Here is a 20,808-nt window from a genome sequence, read left to right as displayed (position 1 = left end):
TATCGAATTACTGTTGCATTGCTCAATAAATTTTGGTTGTTATATACAAAACAAAATTAATTAGGTTACAATGTTGCTGTGCAAGCAAACAATTGAATTTGTAAGTTCGAAAATCAATAAATTTGAATGAATTGTGTAAACAACTGAAACTGTTTGTTTGTCATTTGCCCCAAATTATTGGAAGCGAGTTGAACGACTCATTGGAATGGGAAGTGGACATAACTCGTGCGTGGAGTCTTGTGACAGAAGTAAGAAGGTCACGGATCTGATTATTAATCGATCGTTGAGACAGTTTCATTGCTTCTGTTAGCCTCTTGATCATGTCCCCTAGTTCCGACATAATGTCACCCTTCAGTTGCGTTGGTTCCGATTGAGGCGTGCTGTCTTGCAGCGCAGGTGGTGACGACCTCGTTCTTACAGGTTTTTCAACAACTAGCGCCTGTTTTGGTGAACGCATCAATCTTGGTGCACGTTTGAATGGGTCCGCTTCGCTAGATCCGCTAAAGTTCGGCGTTTCCCTGGATTAATCCGTTGTTAAAAACATGCTGCCAGGGCTTTGGGTGCCGTTGCTCATCAAGCAGTCAGGTACACTGCTGCTATTGGTTTTGGTGTACTTTCTCAAATTATTCTCTATTGGTTTGTTTTTTACAGCGCATCGTGTGTAGGGGGGCGGGCCGATATAGACAGGAACGGGTGTACCCTCGGAGACTATGCTCCTACCCCAGTTCCTGAGGCCTGTCCTTCGCTTTACCAGTCCCGGAAAACACGGACGGACCGGCGCTCGCCCGGGGCAACGCAGGCTACTACTCCTGCGCCCAATGCACACTCCCTGACCAGGGACCGAAGTGGCTGTTTACTGATACACCATGCGGCTAACACCTCGGCAGAGCAAGCTCAAATCACCCTTTTTATCCTAGCAGCGGAGACATCGCTGTTAAGATATCCAGGGACTCCCAGTGCGCCGCGCTGTGTACCGGTCACGCACACAGCCGCACCTAACATGGTGAACAGACGCTGACCAGGAAGCCGCCCATTATGGGTCCGTCGCGCCTGGATTTTTTAATACACAACATGCCTTGCATGTTGCGGGGGACAAATACTTCAAAGGGGCGGTGTCGATTCGCTCACTGTCGCAGGAGTTTCAACGGTCTAGCTGGCTTTTATACCGCAACCTCCACTCCTGCCGCTTCTCGTCGGGGATTGCTTATTTCGCAACTAACCTGCTACTACAGGCCGTCCGGCTATCCGCGACTTGCCGACCCCCCCCGGTCGCTTAAAGCTCAGCGACGGTGACTATTCCCATTGGAAATTTAAAGTTCCACCGGGTACTATGTATGTTGTGTATGCATTGTTTGTGTGGGAATGTCATACGCACATATTTACATGTGTACTCATATTGTAAGTATGTATGATGATTTTTGAGACAATTTTTGATTTTCCAGAAGAATGTTTGCATTTTTTGATTTACATGCGTACGCATATGTATATTATTTTTGTGAGAATGTCATACGCACATACATACATACATACATATGAGTGTACGTATATATAGAGAAGCGCGCGCTTTTTATTTTACTGATAAATGACAATATCTTGATTTGAAATTGATTTGCATTACATTGCATACATACTTATGTATCTGAAGGATAGATGCATATTTCATATATTATTATTGTAATATATTATGTTTTCAGGATATTGCGATAATATTTCATGTACATACTTATGTATGTATATAGCATATATATGTACTTACATGCATACAAAATTATATAATATTATCAAAGATAAGAAATATTTTAAAAGTAGCTTTTATTTGGACATTAACTACAAATATTACCATGAAAATAGCATAATTTAATAATAATGTTATCAATTTTGCATGAATTCACAAAAATTCGCAAAATGATATTCATATTAATTGATATGATTGCATGGAAACGTATAAAAATATAAGCAAAAGAGCAACATACGTCTGTAATAGCAATGTTTATTTCTGAGAATAATTTTCATTCAATGCTCAGCTCTGTTCACTCATTTCTGTTAAAATTTCTCCTTCTGAGCCAAAAGTGGTGAAATCCACTAATATTTTGTTAGCTCTTGGCAGTTGACACGCCTGTCCGCAATTGAATCTTCTCTATATTATACGTTCTTTGTCATAATTCAACAATAATTTAAATGTATATTAAAAGCTTATATAATATTGTGCAAAATTATATAAAATAAATGTGTACAAATGTATTAGTGAAGAGTTAGTGGATATAAAAGTGAAAAATATAAGTGCAAAATTAATTTTATATGTATATAGAAAATATGTAAGTAAAATATTGCAAATTTTCAATTTTAAACGCGAATATCTCGAAAACTATAAGCTTCTTGCGGCTATAACTATATATATCCCTTGGTCAGGATAATCTACTCTATCCGACCATATCCTTTTTATCCTTGAAATGCTGGGACGGTATACTAAATTCTTCCCTCATTTGAATAGAGAGCAAGCTACAATTTTATCTTCCATGATTAATACGTATTTACCTGTAAAGAAAATAGAAAGTCCAGTCGCTATGAAGATTATTTTGACAGATGATACACCAGTGTATACTACCCCTAGACGAGTACCTTATGTAGATCAGTGCTTTATCGAAAATCAAGTTAGTCAATGGTTAGAGGAAGGAATAATACAGCAGAGCACTTTAGAGTATGCTTCCCCTATAGTATTACTACCGAAGAAAGAAGCGTCTAAAAGAATGTGTTGCGATTACCGAAAGTTAAACCAGAAAATAGTTAAGGATAATTTTCCTATGGTATTGATTGACGATGTCCTAGAACGATTACAGAGCGCAAAGATTTTTACAACTTTAGATTTGGCTAATGGATTCTTCGATGTGCCAGTTTCACGCGAGTCTCAAAAGTTTACATCATTTGTTACCCACCATGGTCAATATGAGTTCTCATACGTTCCGTTTGGCATTTCGAATTCTCCTGCAGTTTTTTGCCGATTCGTTAGTTCAGTTTTCAGAGATTTAATACAGAATAGTACTATTATCGTGCATATGGACGATATTATTGTGCCTGCAAAAGATGAGGAGACTAATATCCAGAAACTTGAGCTTGTGTTGAAACGCGCATCGGGATATGGCTGGATATGACGAAGAGCTTTTGGCAGTCGAACAACTAAAGTTAGCGTTGACAAGTGCGCCAGTACTTAAACTATACGATCCGCAAGCTGGAACCGAAGCACGTTCAGATGCGAGCATGTATGGATATGGGGCGGTATTGTTGCAAAAAGACTCAACTGATCAAGAGTATCATCCAGTACAATACATGAGTCGTCGGACGACCCCACAGGAGGAAAAATATCATTCATACGAGCTAGAGGTTTTAGCTATCATAGAGGCGTTAAAAAAGTGGCGTATTGGGCATACATTTTAAAATCATAACAGATTGTAACGCGTTCGCTCAAACGATGAAAAAGAGTAAGGTTCCTCTAAGGGTTTCGAGATGATCTATTTTTCTTCAAGACTTTTCATTTACTATCGAGCACCGATCCCGAACAAAAAAGAGGCACGTAGATGCTTTGAGTCGAATTTCTTGCTTAATGATAGAGGATTCCATAAGACACCAGTTAAAAGTAGCTCAATTAAGTGACGAGTGGGTAAAAGCAATCCGCAAAGTACTTGAGAAGGAACAATATATGGATTTTTTCGCGAAATATGACTTATTGTATAAAGACCCAGTATTAGAATTGCTAGTAGTACCAACAGGGATGGAGGAAGAAATTATTAGGTTAGCTCATAGAAAAGGGCACTATGGCATAAAAAAACTCAAGATTGTCTGGAAAAAGAATTTTTTATTCCAAATTTGCGATCCAAGGTGGAGACAGTGGTTAAAAATTGCGTTGAGTGTATTATCAATGAAAACAAAATGGGTAAAAAAGAAGGGTTTCTTTCACCAACAGATAAAGAAAACACACCGTTAGCAAATTTTCACATTGACCATGTAGGACCGATGGAATAAACCACAAAAAAATACAAGCATATATTAGTTGTTGTCGACAGTTTTTCGAAGTTTGTTGGGTTGTTTCCGGTAAAGTCAACGGACAGTGCATCAGTTATTGGTTGTTTAGTAAAATTGTCGATTATATTTGGTAACCCGAGGAGAATAATTTCAGACAGGGCATTCGCAGAGTATTGCAAAGAAGCATTCGCAGAGTATTGCAAAGAAAATGACATTCAGTACTTACTTATAGCAACAGGCATACCGAGAGGGAATGGACAAGTCGAACGCATCCATAAGATTGTAGTTATTATGCTGGCGAAATTATCGCAAGAGAATCCATCTCAATGGTATAAGTTTGTAGGACGTGTTCAGCAAATTATTAAAAACACACACCCTAGAAGTACAAAAATCACTCCGTTTAAAGTTTTGACGGGGCTAGATATGCGCAGTACTGATGATTTAGAGTTAAGAGAATCATTTCGAAATGAGACAGTGGAAGAAATTGATAGAGAAAGAGATAGTTTAAGAAAAGAAGCACGGAATAACATTCAAAAACTGCAACAAGAAAACCGCAAGAACTATAATTCTAAGAGAAAACCTGAATCTCAATATAAAACAAATGACCTAGTCGCAATTAAGAGAACTCAATTTGGACCAAGTTGAAACCTAAGTTCTTGGGTCCTTATAAGGTGACTGCTACGCTTAAGCATGGCAGGTACGAGGTAATGAAAATTGGAGACCACGAAGGACCGCACAATCACAGTATCCGAATACATGAAAAAATAGTGCGATTCATTCGGGGCGAATGAACCATCAGGACGGCCGATTGTGGGATCAGTAGACTCGACCGTACGGTCAACAAGATCGCGTACGAACAAAACGCGTTAGTACTAAATATAGCAACCGTACCTAATACGAAATCAACAACGCTGACTCGAACTAGATAGCCAACTCGCGGACGTTGACAGGCCACACTTGGGTTCTGACCTTAGTAGCGTTCGGTTGTGCATTTTTGCTCCAAGTTTTTCAGTTTGAATATACTTGATATATGTACTTACTTATCTAATTAAAAAGAACAACTAAAGTTTGTAATTCGAAATAATTTAATTTGAATGTGAAATAAACATTTTAAAAAAGACAAAGTGCGTGTTTCCATAGGGTTGAACCCGCAGAAATTGGATTAAGAACCCACATGTATAAAAAGGAAAAAGTGACAACCTCGCAAAAATAAGTATTAAAATATATTGGAATAAAAATGACAACATAGTTTATTTGTCGATTTTCAATTCAAGAAATTTTTCAAAGAAAATATTCAATATTCCTCTGATTCATGTGTACAGTCAATCCCGGCTAAATAGTACTCCGCTTAAATCAAAATCAAATCCCTCCCTCATCACTCTTAACAGCCCATATTATATCTTGCTGCATCTCACGGTTTGTTTTTTGAAATACATAGAAATTTTTGTTTTAAGTACCACTCGCTGAAGTATCCGCAGTCGCTTATGTACCATATTATATTTTCATTTTTAACTAACTACAAATATCTGTATCTTTGAATGTGGCACATAACCAGTATTGACTGTATTTTTCAAGGAGTGTGAAAAATATTTTGTAATTCTGAAATATTTTTACGCAGCTGCGTCCATATGTATGCAAGCTCACGCATAAACATATGTATATAAGTATTAACGCTGGTTTGTAGGCGAAGCTGTTTTAACGGCAAAGGGAAGCGGTGAAAATCGGCGGCCATTTGTTGTTTTTCGGTTCGATTTTCACAAAGCATTTTGACAAAACGTGAAGTTCGGCCATTGGTTGTCCGTGACAACGGAGTTTATGTATGAAACAATGGGTGTATATTAGGGTGGAGCGATTTTATTAATTTTTGATTTCTGTTTCGGTATACCTGTGGAAAGTTGCTGTTTTAGGTAAATATTAAACAAAAGAAAAATCAGTAATCTTATGCTATGTTTAGAGGTGCCCCCATTGACTTGAAATTTTGAAAATTTATGCCAAATACTCATAAATTCGCAAACATTTTATAAACGTTATTTCATGTTCTAAGCGATGCTATGTCAGAGTAAGATAGAAATTAATGATCTTAAAACATATATACCACTATCTAACCATATTATAATAATATAGCTACGTTCCGCACTTTAAATTCACATTCCTAATTTCACACTCCAAAACTTTCCCCATTCTATATGCTATGCTAATTTTCCCAGGCACTCACTTTCCACAATACCAGGCCGATAATATCCAAATAACGGTAGATTTAAGTAAGCAACTGATAACGATCTGTCAATTCTGTAGAGTCTTAAGTTTGAAGTTGAATAAAGTGGTTTGATTAAAAAAACGTAAAAAAACTTAAGTTGTTACCTATACTCTTTAGTCGCGCGCTTACAGCAGCTCACTTGTTCGACTTTCATTTATTTGTTACATCAAATTTTACAGCTGGAATCGGAATATTTACTGTAAGTCGTATTTTTCACGTATATTTATTATTATTATTTATTATAACTGTAATTAGTACTTATTACTTGCCTTGATTGTAGAAATATGTCTCAAGTTAATGTACGACAAACGACGAGGTGTCTTGTCTCTGGTTTGCCGGAGAAGTTACATGTTTCTCACTTACCTACGTATAACGATCTGATGAAATGTTATCTGTTCATAAAACATGAATTGAAGCCCGATAGAATAACAATGGAGCTAACAATTCTTGAAATATCTGAAAGATCAGGGGGTGAAGTTCTAAAAATATGGCGAAAATCGTCACTGCCAACTGTAAGTGTAAAAAGAATTTTACAATTTATTCGTTCCTACCACGACATATACAGGAGCTTAATGAAACCATATCAAGGCCGTCAAACCAACATTAAATACCAAGAAAATTTTAGAACATTTGAAACAGAGTCACATAGATTATTTAATATCTGCAGCTGCAAGTGCAAAGATATCAGGAATTATTGCTGTTTAAAAGGGTGTCGTGTTGCCAAGGAGGAAGTAAGTTTCTTACTCGACCAAAGATCAATCAGAAAAATGATGATAGGAGGTGTCGATATAGTTTCAACTGTTAATAAGTAAAAACATCGGAATCAGGAAACAACTATTTTGGTCATGTCACCTGTGAGTGGGGGATTGCTAAAATATAAAAGACACTATATTATTATATTTGAAATCTAAGTCGGTAAATGTGAGTGAATTAGCTTTGTTGGGTGCATTGGAACTGTAACAGTGGTTTATCTGTCAATTGCATTCAAATGAGTTACCACTACGTCATCTTTTATTTCATTTAGACGGAAAAACTATCGGACCTAAATGCTTTTAAGGCGCCATCGGATCCCAATTATAAACTTGACAAACAATGCCGATAGTCGAATTTATCGTTATACCTACATTATTACCTGAAATAACTAGGGAAGAGCTTAATACCGACCAAAAGTATTTATACGACATAATGACCGCTATCAGTACTGGTATATTTTCTCCTGTTTAGCTAATACGGAAGCTGGAGCCCTTAACCATTCCAGATGACTAACAATAGCTAATCATTCTAAAATTGTATGCCACTAAATCTGACCCAGAAGAAAAGCTAGTTGTATTAGCCACGTATGTCATGAAAGTTTATGGACCACTGTGGTTTACAATAAAACGTAATTCTTCATATATTAACGGAGCCAAAAACATATGGCAAACCATTAATCTAAGTCGTTATTTGAATTCCGATATGAAAGTAATCGTTGACAACATACTCCAACGAAATGGATACTTTGGTCACCCAGAAAATCTTCTCATTGCCATACTTGGTGATGACAGAGAGATTTTAAGAGACCTTGCATATCGAAGAATTGTAAAACCCAGATCAGAGAAAGCTCGAAGACTTCGAACCTTTAAAGTACCTACATTCAACTTCGATGCCTTAGATTACACTGAGATTATTATGTGGCAAGACTCTGATATAACTAATCCATCTCTTACTTTAAAAATGTTTGATGAAATCTTGGAAAACATTGTCAACCGTTCTTGGTACATGTAAGGATATTACAGATTTTCTATGCCACACCCAAGCTGTGGAGCGCTGCATCAAGTTGATAACAGAAGCATCGAACGCAGTTTGTGGGGAAAATAAACGGGATGGCTTCATTAGGGCAAGACTGCTATCACGTCAACGAATGCCTCATTTCAATACAAAAAAAAATTTTTTTAAGACAATATTTTTCGTAATAAATGCTTAGAATGGCATTTTTTTTGTTTTATTTAAATGTTTAACTGTACTGGGGCACCACAAAACATTAAGCCAGCTGTTTGATATTTTGCATATTTGTTTTATATATTAAAAGGCAACTTTTCATAGCTATGCCGTTAAAAAACAGAAAAAAAATTTTTTCTCCATACACTATCGCTCCACCTTAGTGTATATATTAACATACAAAATTGTAATACATACATATGTATGTGAATATGTGAATTTTATACGGACGGTTTTTTAAAATCTGTTTATATGTACACATAGTAACATATGTATATTAGGGTGTGCCATTTTGAGGCAACCTTTTTTTCAACTGAAAAACAGGCTCAAAACTATCGAAATGTGTAAAAAAAAGTCACTCAAAAGATGAGCTCTTAATATTAATATTAAGAGGTGCCTCTTTCAAATATTCTGTTTTCCATATAAATTACACGGAAAAAAAATCATTTTTGTTGTGGTGGTTATTGTGCGGAGGTTACTATATGTGCACGCTATGGCTGCCAGTAGGGATGGTAAACTCGATTCCGATTCTACTGGAAAATCGAGTTTTCTCGAAAAATAATTGATTTTTCGAATGTCAAGAATCGATTCTTAATCGACTTCGACTACTGAAGATCGAATCCGAAAAATCGATTATTTTACGAGAAAACTCGATTTTCGAGTAGAATCGGAATCGAGTTTACCATCCCTACTGGCAGCCATCGCGTGCACATATAATAACCTCCGCACAATAACCACCAAAAAAAAAAGAAAAGTTTTTTTCCATGTAATTTATATGGAAAACAGAAAATTTGAAAGAGGCACCTCTTAATATTAATATTAAGAGCTCATCTTTTGAGTGACTTTTTTTTTACACATTTAGAAAGTTTTCAGCCTGTTTTTCAGTTAAAAAAAAAGGTTGCCTCAAAATGGCACACCCTAATGTATATGTATATGACTTTTAAGATTTAATCAAAAAAAAATTTTATCATTACGGGTATGGTTTTTAAAAATCTGTTTATATGTATATATAATTAGATCCGTATGGGAATATGTGCGTCGGCTTAGTCTTCAAAATGTTATCAAAACCTCTAATGCCCAACATACTATACATGTATGTATATTTATTTAAGTAATAATGAAAATATGACTTTATTATAAATTCCAACAGATTTAATGGAATTATCATTAAATAGGTCAAATTGCACATACATACATGTATACATAGTCGCTTGCTCATTGTAAATATGCGAATCTGTAAGCGTACATTTCTAAACATTGAAATTAGCATAATTTTTCTCATTTATCACTGAAAATGCTCAATTCTGCTATTTTTGACCCTCCTGTTAAGTAGTGGTGAAATCCGCTAATAGAAAAGAGTACCCCTCCAAAAAATTAAATATCGTAAAATTGGCAGCACCGTGAACCTTCTCTATATTATACGTTCTCTGCAAAGATACTCTGTTATGAGTACAACACACTAGCTCATTTTCATTAAGATAACTCACATATTAGCCGATATATGCGATACGAAGTCACCTGGAAGCTCTATTACCTTTATATTAGATATATGGGGACTAAAGTAAGTATTGGTCCGATTCAACTCATTTTTGACATACAGACATACCATGGTCCGATAATTTCTAACAACAGGCAACTATAGGTACCGGGGTCTAAATATTCCGTGCCTAGGGGCGTAAACAGTTTTTATTGGATTTGAATTTCTTTGTCATAAGGTGGCACACACTAAAAACATTTAGGCTGTTCACGGTAAGGTGGTTATCGGGTTATGTGATTATTAGATTAAAAATAACCTCGTGGACATCCAATGTATGGTTATTTGCATATTTTGCTGTTCATGGTTTACAATTTTAGTTCAATGATATTCCTACTTATAAAATGCCTAAACAAAGTTAAAAAAGCAAAATAATTGAATTTAAAATAAGTTCTGCTATTCAGGAAATGGACTTTATTAAAGGTCTGTGCTTATTAAATAAACCGAATTTTAAGGGTTCAAAAAATTTGCAGACATCTTGCGCCCTGAACAGTGTCACAATGCAATGGATGAAGTATTAGAAGAACTGCTAGAGGATATAACTTTAATCATCTGTAGTAGACGGGGAGATGAACTCCATGTTCCGAAATCTATTCATTGGCGAGAAAATGTTGTGTGTTGCTTTGACGATTGAGATTTTTACAAATGCTGCGCGTCAGCAAATGCCAATTCGCTCATCTCCTATTTTTTGATGCTTTGTGATGTTTTTTGATACTTTTTATTTCGGTTTTAATTTGCTGATAGTAAACAAAAAACAGCTGTTAATAGCAGATTTTACAATAAGAAAATCAAAATGGAAATGCCATTCGCTTAGTTTTATTTATTTTTTGTGCTGCCATTTAGTAAAACTCCAACGACTTTCTAACACTGAAAATAAGCAAACAACCACATAATCTGTAAACAAGGGCCTAGGTTGGTCCAAGTTGGTTATTTTGTCATACCGCATTTTGTTGTTGTTTACTTAATCTCATAACCATATAACCCGATAACCACCTTATCGTAAACAGCATAATTAATCGTGCAAAGTTTAATCCCGTTATATTAATTGCTTCTTGAATTTAAAATTTTTCTATATGGGAGGTAAGCGTGGTTATTGTCCGATTTCGCTCATTTTCACAACGTTAAATCGGTCAGTAGATTCCGAGGCATGGAATTTCACAAAAAAGTGGGCGGTGCCACGACCATCGTCAATTTTTACACCGGCTCCCATCGGACTTTCTCATACCACCCCGGCGGCAAAATTTTACGTCCCTGACGTAATTAGTTATTGATTTATCGCGCTTTTAGTAATTTTAACAGTACCGTTAAATAGATTTTTCGGGATTTTCCATCGTTTTCACACCATTAGTAGAAGTTTTGGTAGTATTCGCACTCAGCGATTTTTTTTGTTGTAGCTTAAGCAGTTAAGGAGCTATGCACATTAAACTTGTTATAGGGCGGGGCCACGCCCCCCTTGCTACTGCGTTCCCCTGTGCCAATTGGGTCAATTCCTTTTTCTAAATGTTCTTTGAGGCTCAAGGATGGTTTTTACGGCAAGAAAATTTCAAATAGTTTCCGGGATACCCCTAAAAACTGCCCTTTTGTTTTTCCCTTACAAACGAACGAATGTTTATTTGTTAGTAACGCTAAGAGAACGGCTGCACCAATCGTGACGAAATTTTCAGAGGTTGTTCGTTGTGGATCGGTGATGCTTTAAAAATAAATGTACTTTCTACTTTTCATTAAGAAAAGTCGGAAAATTGGATAGTTCCAAAAAGTAACTCTTTTCCATACAAAGTTTTTTTAAATTTTTGTTTGTTTTGTTTTTCAATATTTTGATTTGTAAATTATTTGAATCGTTCAATTTCGGTTGCTTGCCTTTTTTGTTCCGGCTATTCAAAAGAAAAATTATTGAAAATTATTCACTGAAAACTTTACATATGTATGTGTGTTTCACGCAAAGATCAATTGTAGATTGAAATTTGTTACGAAGCAACGAAGAGGTCGCCCTTATATCGGACGGCGTTCTTTTTGCGAGCAACGTATGACAGCCCAAGGCAAGGCAAGGCAAGAAGCACTCCCAGGATGCGATGACATACGTGCGGAATTATGGATCGCGGTCAATCAGCAATCGATCGTCACGATCATAGCACGTCTTTTCAAACAACACTTATGATATTTGATGGTGCTGTTGGATGCTAGATGTACTCTGTTGAGTGGCAAAAGAGAGGTTTGTCGCTCGTACACATTCTTCTTTGGATGGTGGTTAAACCAGATCAAATTGATGAAATCATTTCTGCGGAAATTCTTGTTGCAGAGAAAGATCCAGTATTATACGAAGTGATGAAAACCAATATGGTTCATGGGCCTTGCGGACAATAAATGCACGAAACACTATCCACGTGCTTTTCTTTCGGAAACACAAACTAGAAATGATGGATATCCACTCTATCGGCGTCGCTCACCAGACAACAATGGCAGAACATTCAGCATTCAATTAAGAAGAATGAATACCGAAGTTGACAGCTCATGGATCGTACTACAAGTATATTCACCACTATTGTCTAATTCACATTCAAACCTCATATTAATGTTGAGTATTTTAGTTTGGTGTATTCGATAAAATACGTTTGTGAGAAGGAAGCAACCAGTACCAGACCAGTAAGTATCAAATGGTCGATACGTGAACTGTAATAAAGCGCTTGTAGGATATTTACTTTTGCAATTCATTAACGTTTTTCGACTGTCGTGCGTCTCGCAGTTAATTTGGAGAATGACTGAAGAGTATATTCCAACTCAGAGAATACAGTACAGACAGTGAAACATTTTACATCGTCTTCGCTAAAAATTGGAAATGGCTCCATTCCGGTTGATACTTCCGATGGTTTGATATCAATTCCATTCGCCGTTTATCAATTATCCGAACAATTGCCAAATTATCGAAACTATGATTCCTTAAGAGCACGCGCAATGTTAACTGCCAAAAATACCGATGTTGTTGACTTAAACTGGAAGATTCAAAGTCAAATTCCGATCGTCTTGACAATAAAGACGACGCCGTGAGTTATTCAGTGGAATTTCTAAATTATTTGTAGAGGCTTGGTATGCCACCGCATCATTTGCGTCTCAAAGTTGGATCTGTCGTTATTATGTTTCGCAATCTGCATGCGCCGAACCGGAATAGAAACCAAAAAATGTGGTTTATCAAAGTTTAAAAGTCAATACAATTCATAAATACCAAAATTTTATTTCAAATCATAAGCATTCAAAATTCATGTAAAAATCATATGAAAACTTTATTTCTTCAAAAAAAGAAAGAAATATGTAAAAACCGGAAAAAACGTTAACTTCGGCTGCACCGAAGCTAATAAACCCTTCACAGGTGCATTTCTCTTAGTAACAATGTGTCCAGTTTGTCTGGAAGCTATATGCTATAGTAATCCGATCTGAACAATTGCTTCGGAGACTACATTACAGCCTTAGAAAATAACCTATGCCAACTTTTGTGAAGATACATGGTCAAATGTGAAAGCTTTCCCTACAAGAATTTGATTCCGATCGTTCAGTTTGTATGGCAACTACATGCTATAGTAAGCCGATCTGAACATTTTCTTCCGATATTGCGTTGCTTCAATGAACATTAACTCATACTAAATTTCGTGAAGATATATCGTCAAATGAGGAAGTTTTCCATACAAGAACTTGATTCCGATCGTTCAATTTGTATGGCAGCTATATGATATAGTGGTCTGATATCGGCAGTTCAAAAATAATAAGTATAAAAATAACAACACAGAGCTAATGCAGGAGATTATGGGCGAAGGACCCAAATGAATTCATAACAAACAAAACGCAATATCTATATATGTAATATATAAAAATCAATGCCACTTTCTTTGTAATTTCATCACTCATAAACGGCTGAACCGATTTGGCTGATTTTTTTTTTGTTGTATTTTTTATTATTAGGAGAAGGTTCTTATGTAAGAAAAAATTACGAAAGTTGCCGGAAAACCTTAAAAAACAGCTCTTTTCTTTTTCCCATACAAACGTTTTATTTTGTATGTATATACATTAGAGGTGTTCTATGTTATATGGAGATTTTTGAAATAGTGTTTTAAGTTAACAGAATGGGCTAATTTCTTTCCTTTTTATGTAAAAATGTTTAAAAAAAAATTTGGGGACAATCGGATGATGGGAAGACGGCGCGGAAATGTTTTAAAATTAAAAATTGCCTTCCTATAGGAAAAAAACAAGTTTTATGTATTCAAGTATCAATTTCTTTTAGTGTATTTATTAAATGAATATGTATGCTTTAATATGTCTCAACTAGCACGATATAAAGAATAATTTTAAGAATATTTTGTTCTTATTTCGAGTGAAAAAACGGTAAATAGTATTTTTTTTATCGCACCATCGTCGTAACTGTCGATTGCTTTATTTTTGCAACATGAACCAGCAATATTTGCAAAAATAAAAAACGAACGACTGCAGACTTTGGTAGCGGTATTTTTGGGCAGCGAAATAAAACAGTAAATGGACTGCGTTCTTTTTTCAATAATTGTCACTCTCAGTTGTTTGGCATTTGAAATCAGATGTGTTAATTTGTGCGAAATTGTGATTATTTAATAAAAAAAAAGAAATGAGTGAATTACCAGCAACTGCGAGTACATTACATATGTATACAAACACGACAACGTTCTGAACAAGTTGTGAATATTGAACTAATTGGAAGAATTTCTCATCAGATAACAGGTGCTAAACTACCATCGAACAAACAAATACTGCAATTACTATTTTATAACATTAGATTTGTGTATCGGCAATTGAGAGAAAGTGCAAAATTAACAATAAATGCTGTATTAATATTTTGGCAACAAGCTCGAATTCCGACAAAAGATGTAGCTAGGTGTGTCTATAAATTAGAATCTCTGTACAAATTATGGCAGAAGATTCAAAAAACCGTACCAAATAAGAGATCTGATGCTCAGAAAAAAATTGTTGAAGACTTTTCTGCAGAATTGGATAACTTGTTTGACATTGCTCATAGAGATGCCTTACAAAACATGCGTATTAGCGAAGACAAGGAATTTTTGATTCTACAAAGGCAAAAAGGTCGCCCTGGTAGCATGGCCGGTGTTGACATGGTATTGTATCGGCGACAAAACAGAGCAGATCACCGCATTGAGAAAGAAATGTCTAGAAAAAGGAAACATCAACAAATGTCGGAAGTGAATCGTAAGTTTATCAAATGAAATTTATTTTTGTAATTTATAGTGGTAATGGTCAATTTTAAAATGATATTGTGTAGTCGAACTCGAAGACGATTTTGGTATGGACTATGAAGAAGATATTGGTGACAGTGAGCCTGAAGTAGCGGAAACCAATGTGAAAAAAAATACAAAACAAACTGCTTCAACTTGTATTAACAGGGGAAGAAAACATTTTATCACACCGCGATTGCTTTCAGCACTTGATAGCGCCAAAGTAAGCGATGGAAAGGCGATGCACATTCTGATGGCGACTGCAGAAGCATTGGGCCATTGCACTAGCGACTTGGTAGTCAATCGTTCTACTCTACATAGACTGAGGGAAGAGCATCGCAGAAAAGAAACACAGAGGATTCAAGAGAGTTTTATTGACAAAGTATACCATGATTGAAAATATACGTATAGGTTATTTAAATACTAATAATATTCTATTCTAGCTAAGTGATACACAAGCAATGGTCGTCCACTGGGATGGTAAAGTATTGCCAGATCTAATTGGAAAAATAAAAGTTGAGCGAATTGCAGTGCTTGTTAGTTATAATGGCGAATCCAAATTTCTAGGCGCTCCAAAACTTATATCTGCCACTGGTGAAAATATAGCTACAGCCGTTTTTGATACACTTAGTAAATGGAATATTTTAGATCGCGTAGAAGGCATGTCTTTTGACACCACGTCCACTAATACTGGTCCAACGAATGGAGCATGCGCTCAATTGCAACGCATGTTAGGAAGAAATTTGTTGACGTTACCATGCCGTCACCACATTCTAGAAATATACTTACGTAGTGTATTTGACCTGCATTTCAAAGTGACTCAAGCACCCGAAGTCTCAATTTTCGAGAGATTTGCCAAAGCCTGGCCAAATATTGACACTTCATCATTTAAGAGTGGGCTCGACTGTGAAGATATAAAATCTCATATAAGTGATGGCATCTGCAATGACATCAAACAATTTTGTCATTCACAATTACAAAAAACTTTTGTTCGTGCTGACTACGAAGAATTTTTACGTCTAGTACTTACATGCACGTTGGATGTCAAAGGGGATATATTCCTTGAAAATATTTCTTTTTCGTGATCAATTTCACTTGAGTAAAGCTGAATTAAAAGGTTTAAGTCACATTTGCGTTTTTTTAGTACGTTTATATATAAAAGCTTGGTACAAATGCTCTAATGCAATTACCTCTCCCCTGCATGATTTAAACTTTGTAAAAGAATGTATTAATTATGAAAAAGTGAACCCAAGTATTTCTTCGGAATTGCTGAGAAAAATGCAACAACACATGTGGTATTTGTCAGAGGAAAACGTCGCAATGGCTTTCTTTGATTTCAATGTTTCTGTAGATGTTAAGAAAAAAATGGTAAAAAATTTAAAATCAGAAGAGCCAACTATTAAACTACAAAACAATCGCAAAATAAAAAAATTAAGTGACTTAGGCAATTCGGATTTAAGCGAATTTGTATCCAAAAGAACTTTAACATTTTTTATGAAGTACAAGTTGTCAACCAACTTTTTGTATTTGGATCCAGAGTCTTGGGAAACAAACGAGGAATTCCAAAATGGTCGCACAATATGCCACAAATTGCTTGTTACTAATGATACAGCGGAAAGAGGTATTAAATTTATAAAGGATTTCAATACTATTCTTACAAATAAAGAAGAAGAAAAACAGTTCCTCCTTCAAGTTGTTGAAGAATACAAAAAAAATATAAGTCCTATAAAAAATCGGAATTAATTTAAGTTTTAATATTTCTAGATGTATTAAATAAATTGATATGAATAAAAATATTTCCTTTAAGTAGTAGTTTTAAGTTAATATAATGCAAAAAATTGGAGAAAAATAATACACTAAAAGAAAAATTGATACCTGAATACATAAAACTTGTTTTTTCCTAAAGGAAGGCAATTTTTAATTTTAAAACGTTTCCGCGCCGTCTTCCCATCATCCGATTGTCCCCAAATTTTTTTTTTAAACATTTTTACATAAAAAGGAAAAAAAATAACCCATTCTGTAAACATAAAATACATTTTGAATTTTAAGGACAGGTCTAATATACATATGTACATACATACATATTAACATATGTAAGTAAAAATGATTGTTTGTTTGTTAGTAACGCTAACGTTCGAGAACGGCGGAACCAATCTTCATGAAATCAGAAGTTGTTTGCTGTGGATCTGGAAAGGGTTAGATATTAAAAAGCCATATACTTTTCATAAGGAAAAGTCGAAAAATTGGTAATTTCCAAAAAGTGACTTTTCATACAATTCCTTTTTGTTTTGTTTTTCAATATTTTGATTTGTAAATTATTTGAATCGTTCAATTTCGGTCGCTTGCTTTTTTATTCCGGCTCTTTAAAAGAATAATTATTGAAAATTATTCAGTGAAAACTCTTTATGTGTGTTTCAAACGAAGTGATCATATAAGAAATTATTTTAAAGAAAATGCCGGCATGTCCAAAATCAAACATAGGTCGACGTACTCGAAATGCTCGGGGCGTGTTGTCACAAAGAGTATCACAAAGTGCAGTGCGACGTCCCCGAAATAGATTTGAAGAAGCTCATCATGCAAGAAATTCAGCAAGACCTACGCGAATACGACGTCGTGTTTTGGAAGATATGTTCCGTGCTGCATTTGATTACGACCCTTCAATCGACTATAATGTACATGGATATATTGGAATGATGGATGTTATATCCCCACATTGTGAAGCGGCTAAATTCTCGGGTGAAACGGCTGGAATGTGTTGAGCTAACGGGAAAGTAAAATTGCCGGAATTTGAGCCGCCTCCTGAACCATTGCAATCATTAATTTTTGAGACATCACCAGAATCGAAACATTTTTTAAATCATATACAAGAGTACAATTCGTCTTTTCAAATGACTTCTTTCGGCGCTACAAAAATTATAAGAGATCAATTTATGCCGACATTTAAGGTGATTGCATGGAATATTTGATGGTTTTTTTCAATGAATAGGGAAAAATTTATTCCTATAACATTGCATACATATTACAGATCGAAGGTCAAATTTATCACCTAGCGGGTTCATTGTTACCGCTCCCTGACGCTAACCATCAATTTTTACAAATATATTTCATCGGAGATAAAAATCGTGAATTAAATCAACGCTGCACAATTGGTTCTCACACAAAAAGAGAAATTCTTTGCGAACTACAAGATTTATTTCATCAGCACAATGAATTAGTCCAATTGTTCAAAACTGCTATGGATCGGTTGCCATCTGATAATCACAGAATCGTTATAAGAGCCGATAAAACTCCAACTGGAGAGCATTCAAGAAGATTCAATGCACCAACCATTGATGAAGTGGCCATTGTGATTGTTGGCGATCATTTTCAATCTCGAGATATTATTCTTCACCGTAGAAATGAACAATTACAACGTGTTTCGGAGCTTCATCGTTGTTACGATGCATTAAAGTACCCTACATTGCACTGGAATGGCCATGATGGATATAGTATCCCAATGATTAATCCAAGCACAGGTACATAATACATATCGTGCTCATAAATATTTCGTTTAAATAAAAGATTTCGATTTTGAATTGAAAACTTCTAAATACATTTTGAAACGTATTTTTTACAGGTCTTGATGCTCAAAGGAAGGTCAGCGCCATGAATTATTATTCATACAGATTAATGATTAGCGAAGAAAGTTGAAATTACATTTGAGATGTGGAAAACTGTTTCATCAATACATTGTGGACATGTATGCGAAAATTGAGACTGAACGTCTCAATTACATCCGGTTCAATCAAAGTAAATTGCGATCAGAAGAATACATACATTTGCGTGATGCAATAACAAATGATGGGAATTTGAATGATATTGGACATCTGACGATATTACCAGCATCTTATATTGGAAGTCCTCGCCATATGCACGAATATGCTCAAGATGTGATGTCATACGTGAGAAAATACGGCCGACCAGATTTATTTATTACATTCACATGTAATCCGAAGTGGAGCGATATTCAAAATAATTTGTTTGACGGTCAATCACAACAAATCGTCACGATATAAATGCACGTGTTTTTCGGCAAAAATTAAAAGCGCTGATGGATGTAATTGTGAAATTGCGCGTATTTGGAGAAGTGCGGTGTTATATGTATTCAATCGAATGGCAAAAGAGAGGATTGCCGCACGCACATATTGGTGATATTGATATGGTTGGTTCGTAAAATCACACCAGATGAAATTGATAATATCATATCAGCCGAGATACCAGATCAAACAATTGATCAAGAATTATTTGAAGTTGTCACAAAACATATGATTCATGGCCCATATGGCGTACTAAATATAAATTCACCATGCATGATTGATGGCAAAAGCTCAAAGCGTTATCTCAGAGCATTGACTTCCGACACAATAACAGGCAATGATGGAAACCCGTTGTAGCGACGACGGTCTACTGAAGATAACAGTCAATCAGTAATGATGAACATTCGTCATCAAGAAATCATCGTCGATAATCGCTGGGTTGTGCCATATTCACAACTTCTGTCTAAAATATTTCAGTCTCACATTAACGTTGAGTATTGTAATTCCGTCAAGTCAATCAAATACATTTGCAAGTATGTGAATAAAGGAAGTGATATGGCTGTCTTTGAAGTACCTGATGCTGACAATAGGAACGATGAAATTACCCGATATCAAATGGGCCGATACGTTAGCAGCAATGAAGCAATTTGGCGAATATTTGCGTTTCCATTGCACGAAAGACATCCTGTTGTTGTTCATCTAGCGGTGCATCTTGAAAATGGTCAACGTGTTTATTTTACTACTGAAAATATAGAGCAGAGAGCAGCACAACCACTAGCGACTACTTTAACTGCTTTTTTTCGACTTTGTGAAACTGATACATTTGCCAGAAGTTTGCTATATACTGATGTACCTCAGTATTACATATGGAATACATCATCAAAAGAATTCCAACGACGTAAACAGGGTACAGCAGTGTATGGTCACCTAGGTATATATTCAACAGATGCTTTGGTGAGAATGTATACGATTCATCCCAACAACGCGGAATGTTTTATTTGCGATTGCTATTGATGAACGTTCAAGGAGCGAGGTCGTTCGAATATTTGAAAATAGTTGACGGTCATTTATGTGAGACTTATCGCGAGGCATGTCACCCACTGCATTTGTTGGAAAACGATTCACATTGGGAATCGACGCTTCAAGATGCATGTGTTTCATCTTTACCACAACAAATAAGACTGCTTTTCTCGATTATAATATCAACATGCATGCCGTCGAATCCACTGGAATTATAGAACAAATATCAAGATTACATGACGGAAGATATTTTGATTCGGATGTGTCGTACGTCAAATAATCCAGATTTGATGATTACCTTGGAAATGTACAATGAAGCATTAATAATCATTGAAGATATGTGTCTCAAAATTGCGCATAAAGCATTACCACAGTTATATATGATTTCACCTGATCGTCCGATGCATGATTTGATGGATCAAGAATTGCAACGTGAACAACAATTCAATTGTGACGAATTGATTGAATTTGTGCAATCAAATATTGACAAATTAAATGATCAACAAAACTATGTATATCAAACAATTTTGCAAGCTGTTTCTGTGGGATGAGTGTACAATTTATGCGGAAATCAACAGCTGTTTGGTGGTGCCTTGATATTGTTATCAGGTGATTTTCGACAAACGTTGCCAATTTCTTCCTCGGTCAACTCCTGCCGATGAAATAAATGCATGCCTGAAATCT

The 20,808-nt window shown here is 35.6% G+C and overlaps 2 protein-coding genes across 16 annotated transcripts in view; both read left to right on the top strand.

Moving 5' to 3' along the window:
* Window positions 1-20,808, top strand: part of LOC126764541 (endothelin-converting enzyme 2) — a 1,258,369-nt gene that overhangs the window by 220,198 nt on the left and 1,017,363 nt on the right. The window lies entirely within an intron of this gene.
* On the top strand, window positions 14,803-16,861 carry LOC126764549 (uncharacterized). Its single transcript, XM_050482244.1, has 3 exons — window positions 14,803-15,002; window positions 15,076-15,410; window positions 15,472-16,861. The coding sequence occupies exons 1-3, from the start codon at window positions 14,831-14,833 to the stop codon at window positions 16,111-16,113; spliced, it is 1,149 nt and encodes a 382-aa protein (XP_050338201.1). The 5' UTR covers window positions 14,803-14,830; the 3' UTR covers window positions 16,114-16,861.

This window comes from Bactrocera neohumeralis, unplaced genomic scaffold, assembly GCF_024586455.1.
Source record: "Bactrocera neohumeralis isolate Rockhampton unplaced genomic scaffold, APGP_CSIRO_Bneo_wtdbg2-racon-allhic-juicebox.fasta_v2 cluster09, whole genome shotgun sequence".
Lineage (NCBI taxonomy): Eukaryota > Metazoa > Arthropoda > Insecta > Diptera > Tephritidae > Bactrocera > Bactrocera neohumeralis.
Note: the sequence above shows the minus strand (reverse complement) of the source record. Positions and strands in the feature narration are given on the sequence as shown.

Coding starts and splice junctions, on each gene's coding strand:
- LOC126764549 (XM_050482244.1), top strand. CDS start 14,831: ATGCGTATTAGCGAAGACAAGGAATTTTTGATTCTACAAAGGCAAAAA. Junction 15,003..15,075: donor ACAAATGTCGGAAGTGAATC/GTAAGTTTATCA, acceptor GATATTGTGTAG/TCGAACTCGAAGACGATTTT. Junction 15,411..15,471: donor AAGAGAGTTTTATTGACAAA/GTATACCATGAT, acceptor ATTCTATTCTAG/CTAAGTGATACACAAGCAAT.